Raw genomic sequence first — 12,764 nt, forward strand, 5'->3', positions numbered from 1 at the left:
CACTGGGTTTGACACAGATGTTGGTTGATGTGTAGCTCAGAAGAGCCTGCCTGCTGCAAATCATACACGTTACACACAGATGGAGTTGTGGGACAGCAGTATAAGAACTGTCCCACAACTGTCATGCAATAAGCTTTAAACTAAACCCTCTCTCCCTGTCCTTGTTTTATCCATAGGAAAGTTATAGAGCACTGCAGTAACTTTAAGGAGGAGAACATGGACACTTCCAGATAGAGGCAGTCCTCTAACGCCTCATGCCAGCACTGTATCCAGCTTCTCTCTAATTCACTGTATATAGGGAGGACTCTTTCTTACCAACGCGCCTGTTGGAAGGAAACTTTATGTGTGTGTGTGAGACCCTCAGTAGATGAAGGTGAACAGGGGAGGCGGGGAGGGACTTTTTGCACAACAAAATGCTTTCCTTAAATTAGTGGACTTTTTTTGTTATGAAGTTTCAGGTTGAAGTTCTGTGTGTATGATTTCTGTATAAAAAGAAAAAAAAAAAAAAAGCAAAGACAACTACACTATGTATCTTTTAACCTTTTTATTTTAGACCACACAGAGCCTCAAATGACCATGAGCTTGAAGACCTACTTGTGTGATCACTAGTGTGACGTTTTTATTTCCCACTTTTTAGAAAATTCCCTTTTGCTGTATTGCATGAGGTCCTGTAATGTCTGCAAGAACACCAGTCCCTAATTGGCATTGGCTGCTCAGTGGGGCTGGAGGCAGCAATGAGTTACTTATTTGGTTAGAGATGTTGGGGGGGACAATACCCGAGAATTATAGCAAAAGAACAGACCTTTTTAGTGTTAATTGTAAAGGGAGGAAATGAAGAAGATCTTTCAAGTTAATTCACTCCCTTAAGGGTTTTTATAGAAGACTCACATTAATGGAAGCATTGCTAACTGTATGTGGGTCATTTGGAAGTAAGACATTCCCATTAAAGTCAAGAGGCCTGGTTTGTCCCCTCTGGCAGTGCAGTGGGATCTGCCAGCCCAGCTAGCCTCAAGACCAGGAATGACCGGTAAAACCATTTAGACATTCTTGGCTACACAGAGCTTTTCTCTCTAAGGGAGCCTGTGCAACAAGGAACAAGATTTGTTCACAAAGGGCTACACATCTTCATTCAGGTCCTTCACCACCTTTTCACTTGTGTTCTGTTTTATGGGGAAGGGCTACAAATGCCAGAGACAGTATTTCCACTTTGCATGATAAGATCTACTAGGCCCTAGTCCAGAGTGGTATGAACCACTTGTGCAGGTCCTAGTAAAGTACTGGAGCTGCTCTGCTCTCCCTCAGTCTGCATCAGTGCGAGTGGAGATTATTGGAGATTACTTTATAGGAAGCTTACTGCAGCACAGAGGATGTAACTGGAGATGCCAAATAACCCTCCAGAGACTGGAGAGTCTCCAGGCACCCTAAGGAGAACAGTCCCATGAAATAGCACCTCTTGTTGCACCACAACATATTTCCCCTCTTATGGGAAGCAGAAGGCTCTATCCTTACCTGACTCTTATCACTTACCAGTGCAATCCTGCTCACATCAGCAGCATTACTCCAACTGATACAGTGTAGGTGAGAGGAGAGTCCTGGTGAGGTGGTCTTCACCCGGCAGGCTCTGGATCTCTAAAGGCTCAAGATACCACAGGCTGAGGCTTGTCTTGCAGCTGGGCACTCAACAGCACACTCAACAAAGGGCAGTCCTTTGCCTAGAGCCCTCTGCTTGCCACAGTTCTCTCACGAATCTTCCCGTAGGAAGGATTCAGGAAAGAGTCCATGTCTGGCAGCAGTAAGAGGAGGCCACAGCCACACGTGTTCAGACATTTCAGGCCTCAGCACAGTAACCTTCGCTGCTCTCTTCCCTTGTATACATTGCTCTCAGATTTGACTCGCTGCTATGAGGTTCTTCTAATGCTCAGAGTTAATGTTGTCATTGCTGAGCACGATATAGACAGATCCTAGATACACAAACTGACACTTTAAATGACACAACACAGCTGCCCTGGACAGGTTTACTTTTTCTGCCAATATGGTGTTATTCAATGTCTTTTTAACCATACGTCATTTGTTTTGGTATTGTGAGATCTGTACTTTTTTCTTTTAAGTATTTTTCAAACTTATATATATTTTTGTGTCACTTTGGAATTGTTTTCATATGGTTTGCAAAACTTGACAAATTATACTTTGTTTTTTTGCAGTTGTTTGAATGAAATGTATTTTCCTCTCTGTCATACCTGCTCCCCAAGGATTTGTGTCCCTATGAGCTTTGAGACAGGGAAGCTTATTTCAAGGTCTGTTTTCTGTGTAACATTTGCTAATCTTCCTTCTAGATGCAAACCTAAGAGGGGAGTCAGGCTTTGCTCATTTAATTCTCCATTTAGTGCTGCTGACCTTCTGAAGTTGCTTCATGTGACAGTGCCACCCACTAAGGCTTCCTCCTTTCTAATGCCCATATAGTGAAAGCTCCTGCCATTAAAGTCTTGAATCACTTGACAAGACCCATGGAGATTAATGGAGTCAGGTCAGGCTGACAGAAAAGCTTAGCTTTCTGAAATCTGCCACTGAGCCCAGGGGAAGGGGGAGGTGTAACTGCTCTGTAATAGCCAGCTACACATAAGATTTTGAGTCAGGCCACCAGCAAAGTAAGTTCCTGAGATAGCATTTTAAATGAAATAGCATCCCTGTTAGAGTAATGTGAGCTTTGGCTACAAGCTTCCATGTCTTCAAGCCAAAGGACTTTGTGAGCTGAAAAATAACATTTCCCTTTCAGTAAGGAGGAAAAGAGAGAAAGGTATCCTCTGAATAGCTGAGCAGAATCCAAGAATTCCTACAATTGGAAGTTTAAAACTAATTTGTACCTCCATTTTCCCAACTGAAAGCACAGGAGCTGTTGCACCTTGGGCATAATGCAGGTACCATGATCCAAAAGCACTTTTTGGAGGCAAAGAGGTGTTAATTACCCAGGACAGAACAGGGTAATTATCTGCAGCTATCACACCAATATTCTGTAAAGGAGGAGAGGGCAAAGTGGCTGATTTTTTATGAAGGTCTAATGTAAAAGGGGAAGTTGCATACCCTGAAATGTTTGACTGTTAGAGAAGCCTCTCAGGCCTTCCGGCTTTGCTGGAGCAAAGGAATGAACCTGGAGACTTCAACTTCATGCAGAATTACAGAGCCAAGAACCAACCCTGCCTAGAAAACTAGAACAAAATCTCTGTCAAATGAGAATTCAGGGGCAGAGAAGTTCATAATGCGTAAAGATGTGGCAGAGGGGCTCCTCATGCTCTGTAGCTGTTGTCCTGTTCAGCCTATTCATGTTCTCACTATTACATTTCCTTTCATATTCAGAAGCATGGCAGACAGAGCACAAACACAACTCAGTAGCTCTCTGCAGAGACTGTGCCATCAAAGGAACCTTCTACCTTGACTGTATGTAGTTTCTATCCTGGCTGGAGGATGCCTTCATGGTTTAGTAGCCCAAGTCAATGTCCAACATGCAGAGCATCAGGTGTCTGCTGTTTTCTCTGCAATAGAGAAGAAAGCAAATTAGTGGGCAGCCTTCCACAAGTGCTTCCATTTTACAGGATCTATGGGAGGAACTGCTTATAAAGGATTGGCATCTACTTGTATGAAGTTTAGCGCTCAGCAGCACCAGACTTTCTTATTTAGTCCAAGCCAAGAAAGTTTAGCACTGTTTCTTGTGGCAATTAGTAACATTGCAGATAATTCATCTGCCTCATCTGCGTGATGGCTGCTATCACCCTGCACCTGCTAGATGAAATGATCTGTTCAGCACAATCCTATCCAGCTTATCCCGTTTGTTGGGCTTCTGCTGTAGGCACTCTGGTCTCTGTGAAAGATAAGGGGGAAGAAAAGTCTTGGAGCTGTGAGCTTAGTCCCCTCTCATCACTTGAAGGCAATAATTACCCACAGGAGAAGAGCTGTAGGGGCACTGCATTCAAGCATTGCTCCACAGAAATGACATTTTCTTGACACTGTTTAGAGAGGAGCTGCCACAGCTCAGGTGTTAGAGGGGAGCTTGTGCTAGAAAAAGAGAATTAAAAGCAGGGAAATAGCTGGTCTCCACAACAGCCATCTGTAAGAAGCACAGAGGGTAAGAGTAGTCAGGAATGGATGAAAACATGGGGGCTGAATGAGAAGACAGCACTTAAAAGGAGTGAGGGAGATCTGCTGAGCTGAAACACTTCTGCTTTAGCAGACTATGTTTTGATTTCATCGAATTGTCACTGATTCTCTCCAATTCTTTTCTTGTTTTAAAAAAAAAGTTTTTAAGCTAACCAAATGTGTATTTCCTTGTTTTGCTTCAAGAAAGTAACCTCAGTTATAATGAGCAAGTGTCTGCTTTTACTCTGTCCATTGACCTGCCTAATGTTGAAAGGCCTGGTTCAAATGTTTGTACATGGTGAAACCAAGCAAAAAAATAATAATGCACAACTGTTGCTTCCTTACAATTCTGAATGAATTAACTTTTCTGTTGTATCCATTGGATACCCGCTGTGTATTAAACCTAGTGCTTAACAATGTCTTCTTCCTTTGATCTATGAATGTGGTTCATTTAGGTACATCACTGCTCCATTTGCTGTCATGTGTTTAATTGCAAATGAAAGGAACTGCCATGTGTTGATGATGCAGTTCAGTGGCTTTTCCTTTCATCACTCCAAAGGATACAATAACTGTCTGTCCATAGAAAAGAGGCATGGAGGAAGGGAGTATTGTTATGAAATTATGGGAGAGAAGGAAAAAAATCAGAACAATATTTGCCTCTGCATATTGCCTCTGAACACTGCAACGGATCTGTGGCTTGCATTCCACAGCCTAAGCTTTGTAAGTGGGCAGAAGCTGAATACTTAAGACTGTGGCTTAAACAATCAATCTGCTTTAAGGCTGGCTTGAGTTTCCTCTCATGACCCTGGTCCTGCAAGGGTTCAACTACCAGTTAATTCAATGGTCAATGTAAACGCTAAAGGATCACACTCTGGCTGGCTGAAGGAGGAATCATGTGAAACTGAACTACCTCTGGGAAGCTGAAAATGTACCGTGTTGTAAGAGTACAAAGAGATGCTTCCAGGAGCATGAAATTCCTAGCTGGAATGCCACAAGAACCTAGATCCTCCACTCAAACTGGCTAGTAGAGACTTTTCTGGAGCTAAGCCTAATTTCAACCAGTCATTTAGGTTGAACCCCTTAAGGCAGAGATAAGCCCTGATCTCTGTAAGCCAGAAATCTAACATGTACCAAATGATTTTAATCACAAAGAGAGAGAGAATACATTCCTTAGGACAGACTTTTCTAGAACATAAGAATGTTTCTACTTTCAAGCAGGTAATATTGCTACTACGCAAATTGCCTTCACTAAGCTTTAAAATTTACACCTCTCTGCAAAGAACGGAAAGACACTACCCACCTTCTCTTTCTGTTTGTAGATAGAGCCTGATGGTGCTGTTCTGAGCTTCCTACTGTTCTGCAAGGCTTCCTTTGCAACTCAAGGAAGGGAAAGGTTTTCAGGATATTTAAAGCAGGCAGAGAGTAGCAGGGCCACCTCACATACAAAGTGAGGTTTGACAAGCCCTGATGCAGTCTATGAGGTGTCTGAGGGAGGATTTTTGTAGGGTTTGCACTTACCTAGAACAAAAAAAAAGAAAGCAGAAGGATTTGAATGACTGTTGGAAATGTAAACTACGTTTTTCATAACATTTCAACACAGCTGTCTCACATAAACCATTTTAAGGCAGGTGCTTTCCTGGAATCAGCAGGTGGCCACTGACTCAAGGTGACCAAATCAAGAATACCCCCCTTGTGGTCAAACAATGCCAAGGAATCTGATAGGTTTTAAGTTTAAATGTGCAAAGAATGTGATTTTTCTTTCAAAATTTTGACTGGGAAAGAAGGTAACAAGATATCAGCAAGATACATCTGTGTTAAAACTGAAGAGTTTAAAGAGAAAAAAAACTGATTTCAGAACTTTTAGAGGCCTGTGATGAGATTCATCTCCCCTAAACCAACAGAAAGAGTGTAAATGTCTACATTTAAGCTAGTCATCTTCGCTTTCCTTACTGTTAGCAAGAGATTAAAACCAACACATCTGGGGTGCAATTCAGCTGCTTTCAGATGAGAAGGACCATCCTCTAGACAAGCCAGGTTCCCTCTGCTGCTGTCAGGGGAGTCTACAGACACTGGAATTCAGATCAGCTCCCACCCACCCCAGCAGCCTCCTGTTGAAAGTATGTCAAACATTTCAGAAGCTAAACGTGTTCAGCCAGGCAGAACCTCTGCGTTTCTTCCTAGGGGATAGAAATCAACACGTGAAATAAAGTGCAGCCAGGCAGAACCTCTGCGTTTCTTCCTAGGGGATAGAAATCAACACGTGAAATAAAGTGGCACAACCAGAGTTCACCCAGACAGCACCTTGACCCCCTCGCCTTTGAGCGGCACACCTCTGTGAGACTCCTATTGCTCCTATCTACATTGAGCAGCATTTGCCTCGAGTTTAACTGAGGTGCAGGGGAGTTTAACCAGCATCACTGCCCTCAAGGGCCCCTGCCCTGCGCTCCCCATAGTACTTAACAGCCACAACACCCGGCTGGGGACAGAGGGGCCGCGTGGATCTCGGGGTTCAGGGTGGGAGGACAAGAGCGAAGGGAGCTGAAGGAGGTGGGGGGCCAGCATGCAGGACGGCGTGAGGGGAAGAAAGGCGGCCGGCAGGCTACAGCCAGGCTGCAGGTAGCAAGGGGGGGGGGGAAGAGACCCCGGTTCCCATTCGTGGGAGCCGAGCCCGAGGTGCCGGCCACTGCCCAGGCCACCTCACAGCACAGCCGCGCTCCACGCTCGGAGCTCAACAACGCCGGCTCCGCAGCGGAGTCCCGCTCCTTGCCGGCCGCAGGCACCGCCCTCGGGAGCCGCCCGCCCTTCCGGGCCGGCGGGCGCCATGGGTGGCGGGCGGCTGTGGGTGAGGGTGGCACACACGGCCCTCAGCGGCGGGCTGGCGCTGGGGCTGTTCCTGCACCGCACAGGTGAGGCGGGGCCCTGCCTGACACGGGGAGGGGGCGGCCGAGGGCTGGGCCAGGCCCGCCCCTGGGCAGAGGAGGCTGCGGCCCGGGCTCGGGCTGCGCCGGGGGGGAGCGCGGGTGCTCCCGGCCTTGCCTCGGCCTCTGGACCTGAGGGCACAGGGGAACCTGTGGGGCGCTCGGGAGCCCCTAGCGTTACCGCCCTCTTCCATCGCTCCTCCCGTAGGGGTGCGGGAGCCCTTTGTTAGGGGCAGAGAGAAAAGCCCTAAAGGCTTCACAAGGAAGGCACTGCTCTCCTTTGCAGATCTGCAAAAGCAAGAGGAGCGCGGGGAGCTGCTGCAGCCGCTGATCTTCCTCTCGCTGGTTTTGTGCTCGATCCTGCTGTACTTCAGGGTGTCTCTCATGGACCCAGGTTTTGTTAAGGCTGAAGAGGAAGAGAAGGTATAGCACTTCATGAATGGAAGAAAGTGGTGAGGTTATAACATCTATATGCTTTTCTTTTGTTTCCCCACACTGTTAGATACGAACAATCTGTTTCTGTTACACTTGGCATAAAGGAAACCTACACGGACCACTGGAGATCAGGATGGACAGTGTCCAAGTCATATTCTGTGACAGCAGTAGGGTTCATAGACTTTAAGTGTGTCTTTTACACCACATCCCCATTCTAAATGCACTGTGCCATTTGAGCACAAGTCCTCTCTCTAAACATCAGAGGCTGCAATACCCTATGGAATGTATACATGACCTGGTTTATACTAACTACTGCTAAGTGGTCCAAGTGCAAAAAACCAAATGGCAAGCTTGGAAGAAAGCTCTCTGCAGCTCTATTGAACTGTGTATAGATTTGTTGTCCTCTCAGCGGACATGTACACATACAAGTTACAATGAAGTAAAACAGATGCAAAGTTTCAGTAACAGAGATAGTCTGCTTCAGGTTAACTGCCTGCAAATTGTGTAGGACAAGCTTTAATCATCCATCATTGAAGTACATGTTGGCTGTGCTAAGAATAAGTAGCACTGCTTATACTGAAAAGATACCATTATTGTGTTTGGAAGCAAAGTCTAACCTTGTTTTTGTCCCAAAGTGTAGCCTTGGGATCAGTATGGTATCTTGCCCACAGTTATTTCTGCCTCTGTGAAAACATTCTTTTGGTGGTTATAGTAGTCTGTTTTCTCTTGCTGTACCTTAACTGTCTGCAGTTCCTGTAGGGATTTGAAGAAATTACTCTGTTTAACCTTCTTAATGACAGAGAGAACCAGCACTGCTTAACTATTAACTAAAAGGATACAGACAGCTCAGTCATGCCACAGCAGCAGCACACAAAACCTCTTTAGTTACTCCCTCTTTTGTAGGCAGACAAGAGTGAAGAACAAAGCGTGGTCATACCCCTGGTTCCAAGTAATGTTAAGCTGCGGCGTTGTGGTTACTGCATGGTGAAGGTAGGTGTTCATGGGGAAAGTAGGCATTTGTAACACACTAGAAGAGGATGGGATGGGCAATTCCCAAGCTTACATGTTTTGGCAACCTCTTTGTTCAGCAGCTGTTGCTTTTCTATCACTGCTGCTCTCTGCTCAGCTGCTTGGAGGCATGGCAGATCTGATTGATTCTATCAAAGGGTCACCCTTTGCTGAAAAACTCACAGAAAAAATAAGCACAACGAGCAAATTGAATTCCAATACAGTTCTGAATTGAAGTGATCCAAAGGAACTATGTAGCTAAAGATGTAGTCATGGGCATTGCTGTTTTCTGAGGCTGAAACAATTCCCTGCTGGCTTACAGAAACAAGGATCTTTTGCAACATTCTTACTGCCATGTCAGTCAGACTTTACAGTATTGTCAAAAAGGTTATTTTGAAGATACTGTGATAAAGGCATCCAAGCATGACATACAAAAACTGTTGCTATCTCTATCATTTGGAGGTCTAAACCCAGCAAAATGTTAGTCTGAGTTGTAAAAGACAGCATGAAGGAAAAATTAGAGCAATTAGATTAGCTCTTAAAATAGTTTGCCTAAAGCCTAGAAAAGCCTGTTTTCACAGTGATGCTTATCAGTTTAATAAAATCAAGCATTATCCTAGCTTCCATGAATTCCTGAAGAATATCTACCAGGAGAAGTGAACTTATTACAAGAGGAAAAACTGGCAAGACATATATATGCCTTGGGGAACAAATCCTAGGGGGCACTACTTTTCTCAGCCAGATCTTTCATATTCTCTGCTCCTGGCACTTGAGTCCCTTTCCTCTGTGTGTGTGTGTTGTGTTTCCCCAGCAGCAGAGACATTTCCCTCCTCCATGCAGTCACGTAAGAACATCCCATCTCTGCCCACTTTATTCAACACTCGTCGTCCTAGCTTTCCACATCAATCCTGAATAGACCGATTGGCTCTAGCTCCCTCCCTTACACACTGAACTTCCTATAAATAAGTAGATTGAAAAATATAGCTAGAAGTAATGTTGGAGAATAATTTAATTTGGAACTCATTCATTTGGACCTTTACCAGGGAGATCACGATCCCCTTTAGTTGTCTTAGCCGTGTATGTTGTGCTGTTATCTCAAAAAAGAGTGGTTTTGGGACAGTAACGCTGTGGAGGACGGGAGTTTTGCATAATGTTCTCTTCTACCACACTAGCACAACCACAATAGCAGGCTATTGCTAGTGGTTTTCTTCTCTTTTTGTTGGTTGTGTTTTGCAGCAGCCGATGCGAGCCAGGCACTGCCAGCTGTGCCAGCACTGCGTGCGGCGCTACGACCATCACTGTCCCTGGATTGAGAACTGCATAGGAGAAAAGAATCACCCCTTCTTTATAGTCTACCTGAGTGTGCAGCTTGTCGTGCTGCTGTGGGGAGGTCAGGTTGCTTGGTAAGGCCTTGAGGCAGCACTCTGACCTCTGAGATGGCTAAATGTTCTGATGTTGCTAGAGTCCCACTGAAGGGGTTCTGTAGAGCAAAGCAGTAATTGTAGGCTTTGGATCTTCACCCTCTTTTGCACCCTGGAGCTCCCTAATCTGCTGAGGGACAACATAGCTGAGCAATAGTTGAGCAGAATCTGATAATTTAGGTTTCATATTCATCATTAAGATTTAATTACCAGAATTCACAGCAGTACAAAAACTGATTTTGCTTCAGTTACTCTAATAAGACCTGGGTTTACAAATCCAAGTACTGGAAACACCAACAGGGTTTCAGCCTGTTCAGGAGGAGTTAACCGAAGATGATTGTCTCAGCTGTCAGGGGAACCAGTATCTTTTTAACTTCTTAGATACTAAGTCACTATTGGTGCAGACTCTTAAGAGTTTATTAACTCTTAAGTAACAGTATATTAACAGTATAATTATAACTCTCTGTAGAACATGATTATCAGAAGTTCAGTAGTTATGTACCAACTTACATGTTCCATCAAGGTCGCTTGGCTTATGAAACTAGCTCAACATTTTTAACCATGAATTTATTGCTCTTTGAATTGACAGGTCAGGCCTCTACTTTGAACTGTCCTGGGAGTGGCTGAATCACAACATTTTCCTCCTCACATCCTTTCTCCTGATAGTTATATTCACCATTGTTGTTGTGCTGCTGCTCATTTCACACTTCTATCTGATCTCATGCAACACCACCACCTGGGAATTCATGTCACATCATCGCATCTCCTACCTGCGACACTCCGAGTTGGAGAATCCCTTTGACCAAGGGGTCATCCTCAATCTCTGGAGATTCTTCTGTTCGTGCCACCTGACTGCATGGGAGAAAATCTATTTTCACAGGAACAATGAGCCTGTCTAGTCACAGCAGCACCTACCTGGTAGAGCGCCAACACATCTGCTGGGTAAAGCTTTGCTAATGCAATTGCTGCTCTTGCCTTAGATGGAACTTCAGTACATCTTGAACTATGCAGCTTATTCCACAAACTGTTCATCCTGCAGATTACACTTCAAGGATAAGTCGGTTATTTTTTTTACATATGGGTAACACTGTTAAACACTGGGTCTGGGAAGGGCAGCAGAGCTGAGTTCTGGATGGAGCAAAGGTCTCTCTCTAAATTTACTTCCTTTTGTAACTGCATCCATATCTCCCCAGAAGAGACAAATGAGCAGTGTGATCATCCACATTCGCTTCCCCAAAGCTTCCCTCTCCTTTTGCTGCCAAAGAACAGCAATTACAGACAAAATCAGCGAGAATCAATATAATTCCCGTGGCCTTTCTTCAACCTGGTTCTCACTGTGAGAACTGCAGTGCCTTTTGTCAGTAGTGTTAGGCATGTAATAGAAATACTTGAGTCAATATTTGGACAGTCAAAGGCAAATTTCATTTTGACCACATGCCTCAACTTAATGCTTTTTTACAAAGATCTGAGGCTTTAATAGTGTTAATGTGCATGAGAAACAGCTGTAAAACAGTACATTCAGATTATGAGATAATGCTCTGACCAGCTTCCTAAGGGTTTTTTCTCTAAACTGATGGTGCTGTTAACAATTCAGAGACTATTTTTGAATCAACTCAGCAAAGAATAATACCAACATACTTACATACAGAATTATTTCTGCAGATAACTTCATGCTCAGGCCTTTACTGTAGCTTGTGGGGAAAGAACCAGCAGTAGAGGTGGATACTTCTTGCCTAGCTCCAGTAACACTGTTGGCAATATTACTACCTCAACATACTAATAAAAATTTATAAAAGAATACCAAGTTTCAGTGCAAAAGGAAAGATTGTAGGTCCTGTGTGTTTCACTGAGGTGAAGGAGGATTGACAGCCTTCTAGGACAGCAGCAAGCTTACTTGTGTTCCAGTGGAATAAAAGGTCAGACTTCCATAATGAACTAAAGAAAGTATGGGATAACTGATTTTAGCTTTAAAAGTAGAAAAGGCTATGGTGTGAAGTTTAGTCCTGAGCCTTTTCTGTAAGAAAACCCCCAACAAACCAAAACCAACAACAAAACCAAACAAGCAGCAAAATAAACTTTAACATTAAAATGATTTTGTGCCTTAATTGCCTTGGCTCAGGAAATGCACCAGCTCAAGAGCACATCCGGTGAGCTGGTAGAAAGCACTCAGGATTTAAAGCTGATGAGCACTCATGGAAGGACAGTGTAGTCACTAACACAGCATGATAGTCCAAAAGCAGAACAGCATCCCTTTTTTTACCAACTCCAGTGCTTGTGATCTGTTTCCAGCCTGGTTAGTTCAGGGTAGAAACTCCTATCAGAGGGAAATCAGAACACTAAGAATTATTTTCATAACAATGGCATGTCATCCAGAGAAGATTCTGCAGTTTGTGTCAGTGTGGCTCATTGGCCACATCATAATCTCTGGTTCTTCAAGTATCAGTCAAATAAAAGCTCCTCAGCAGATACTACAACTCAGAACACACAGTTTTGCACTGCTTGGTAATTCTTAGAATGCACCAGGATGGTAATTTACTGTCTTTTTTCTGGATTAAAAAATTAAATATGCCTTTTTGGTTACGCCTCCTTCTTTGAACCCAAGTTCTAGATTTCACTGTGCTAACAATCCACTTTACTGATCACTTTACAAAGGCTTTGACCTTAAGAAAAGTCACAAAACACACTGTAGGGGCCAACAGCAAGCCAGGCAGCACTGTTCAAACAAAGGGCAGGAAAATGCATATCCTGCTTTAAAACGGTCATTAGACTGCAAGGCAGAGCAGGAGGATGAAGGATATTTGAACACAGGGATTTCAGATGCAGTTATAATTGGCTCTGAAAATACTAAATCTAG

The 12,764-nt window shown here is 44.1% G+C and overlaps 2 protein-coding genes across 3 annotated transcripts in view; both read left to right on the forward strand.

Moving 5' to 3' along the window:
* ZER1 (zyg-11 related cell cycle regulator) overlaps positions 1-2,200 on the forward strand; it is a 17,553-nt gene extending 15,353 nt beyond the window's left edge. For both annotated transcript variants that reach the window (XM_062641133.1, XM_062641132.1), the window contains one exon: positions 177-2,200. In XM_062641133.1, the coding sequence (XP_062497117.1) occupies positions 177-234 (58 nt within the window). In that variant the 3' untranslated portion in view covers positions 235-2,200. The remainder of the gene's footprint in view (positions 1-176) is intronic.
* Positions 2,201-6,901: 4,701 nt separating this feature from the next.
* ZDHHC12 (zinc finger DHHC-type palmitoyltransferase 12) lies at positions 6,902-10,817 on the forward strand. The gene is made up of 5 exons (XM_062641471.1): positions 6,902-7,034; positions 7,333-7,469; positions 8,385-8,471; positions 9,726-9,892; positions 10,500-10,817. The coding sequence occupies exons 1-5, from the start codon at positions 6,950-6,952 to the stop codon at positions 10,807-10,809; spliced, it is 786 nt and encodes a 261-aa protein (XP_062497455.1). The 5' UTR covers positions 6,902-6,949; the 3' UTR covers positions 10,810-10,817.
* The last annotated feature ends 1,947 nt before the right edge of the window (positions 10,818-12,764 follow it).

This window comes from Pezoporus occidentalis, unplaced genomic scaffold, assembly GCF_034315485.1.
Source record: "Pezoporus occidentalis ecotype Australia unplaced genomic scaffold, CSIRO_AGI_Poc_V1 ctg68, whole genome shotgun sequence".
Lineage (NCBI taxonomy): Eukaryota > Metazoa > Chordata > Aves > Psittaciformes > Psittacidae > Pezoporus > Pezoporus occidentalis.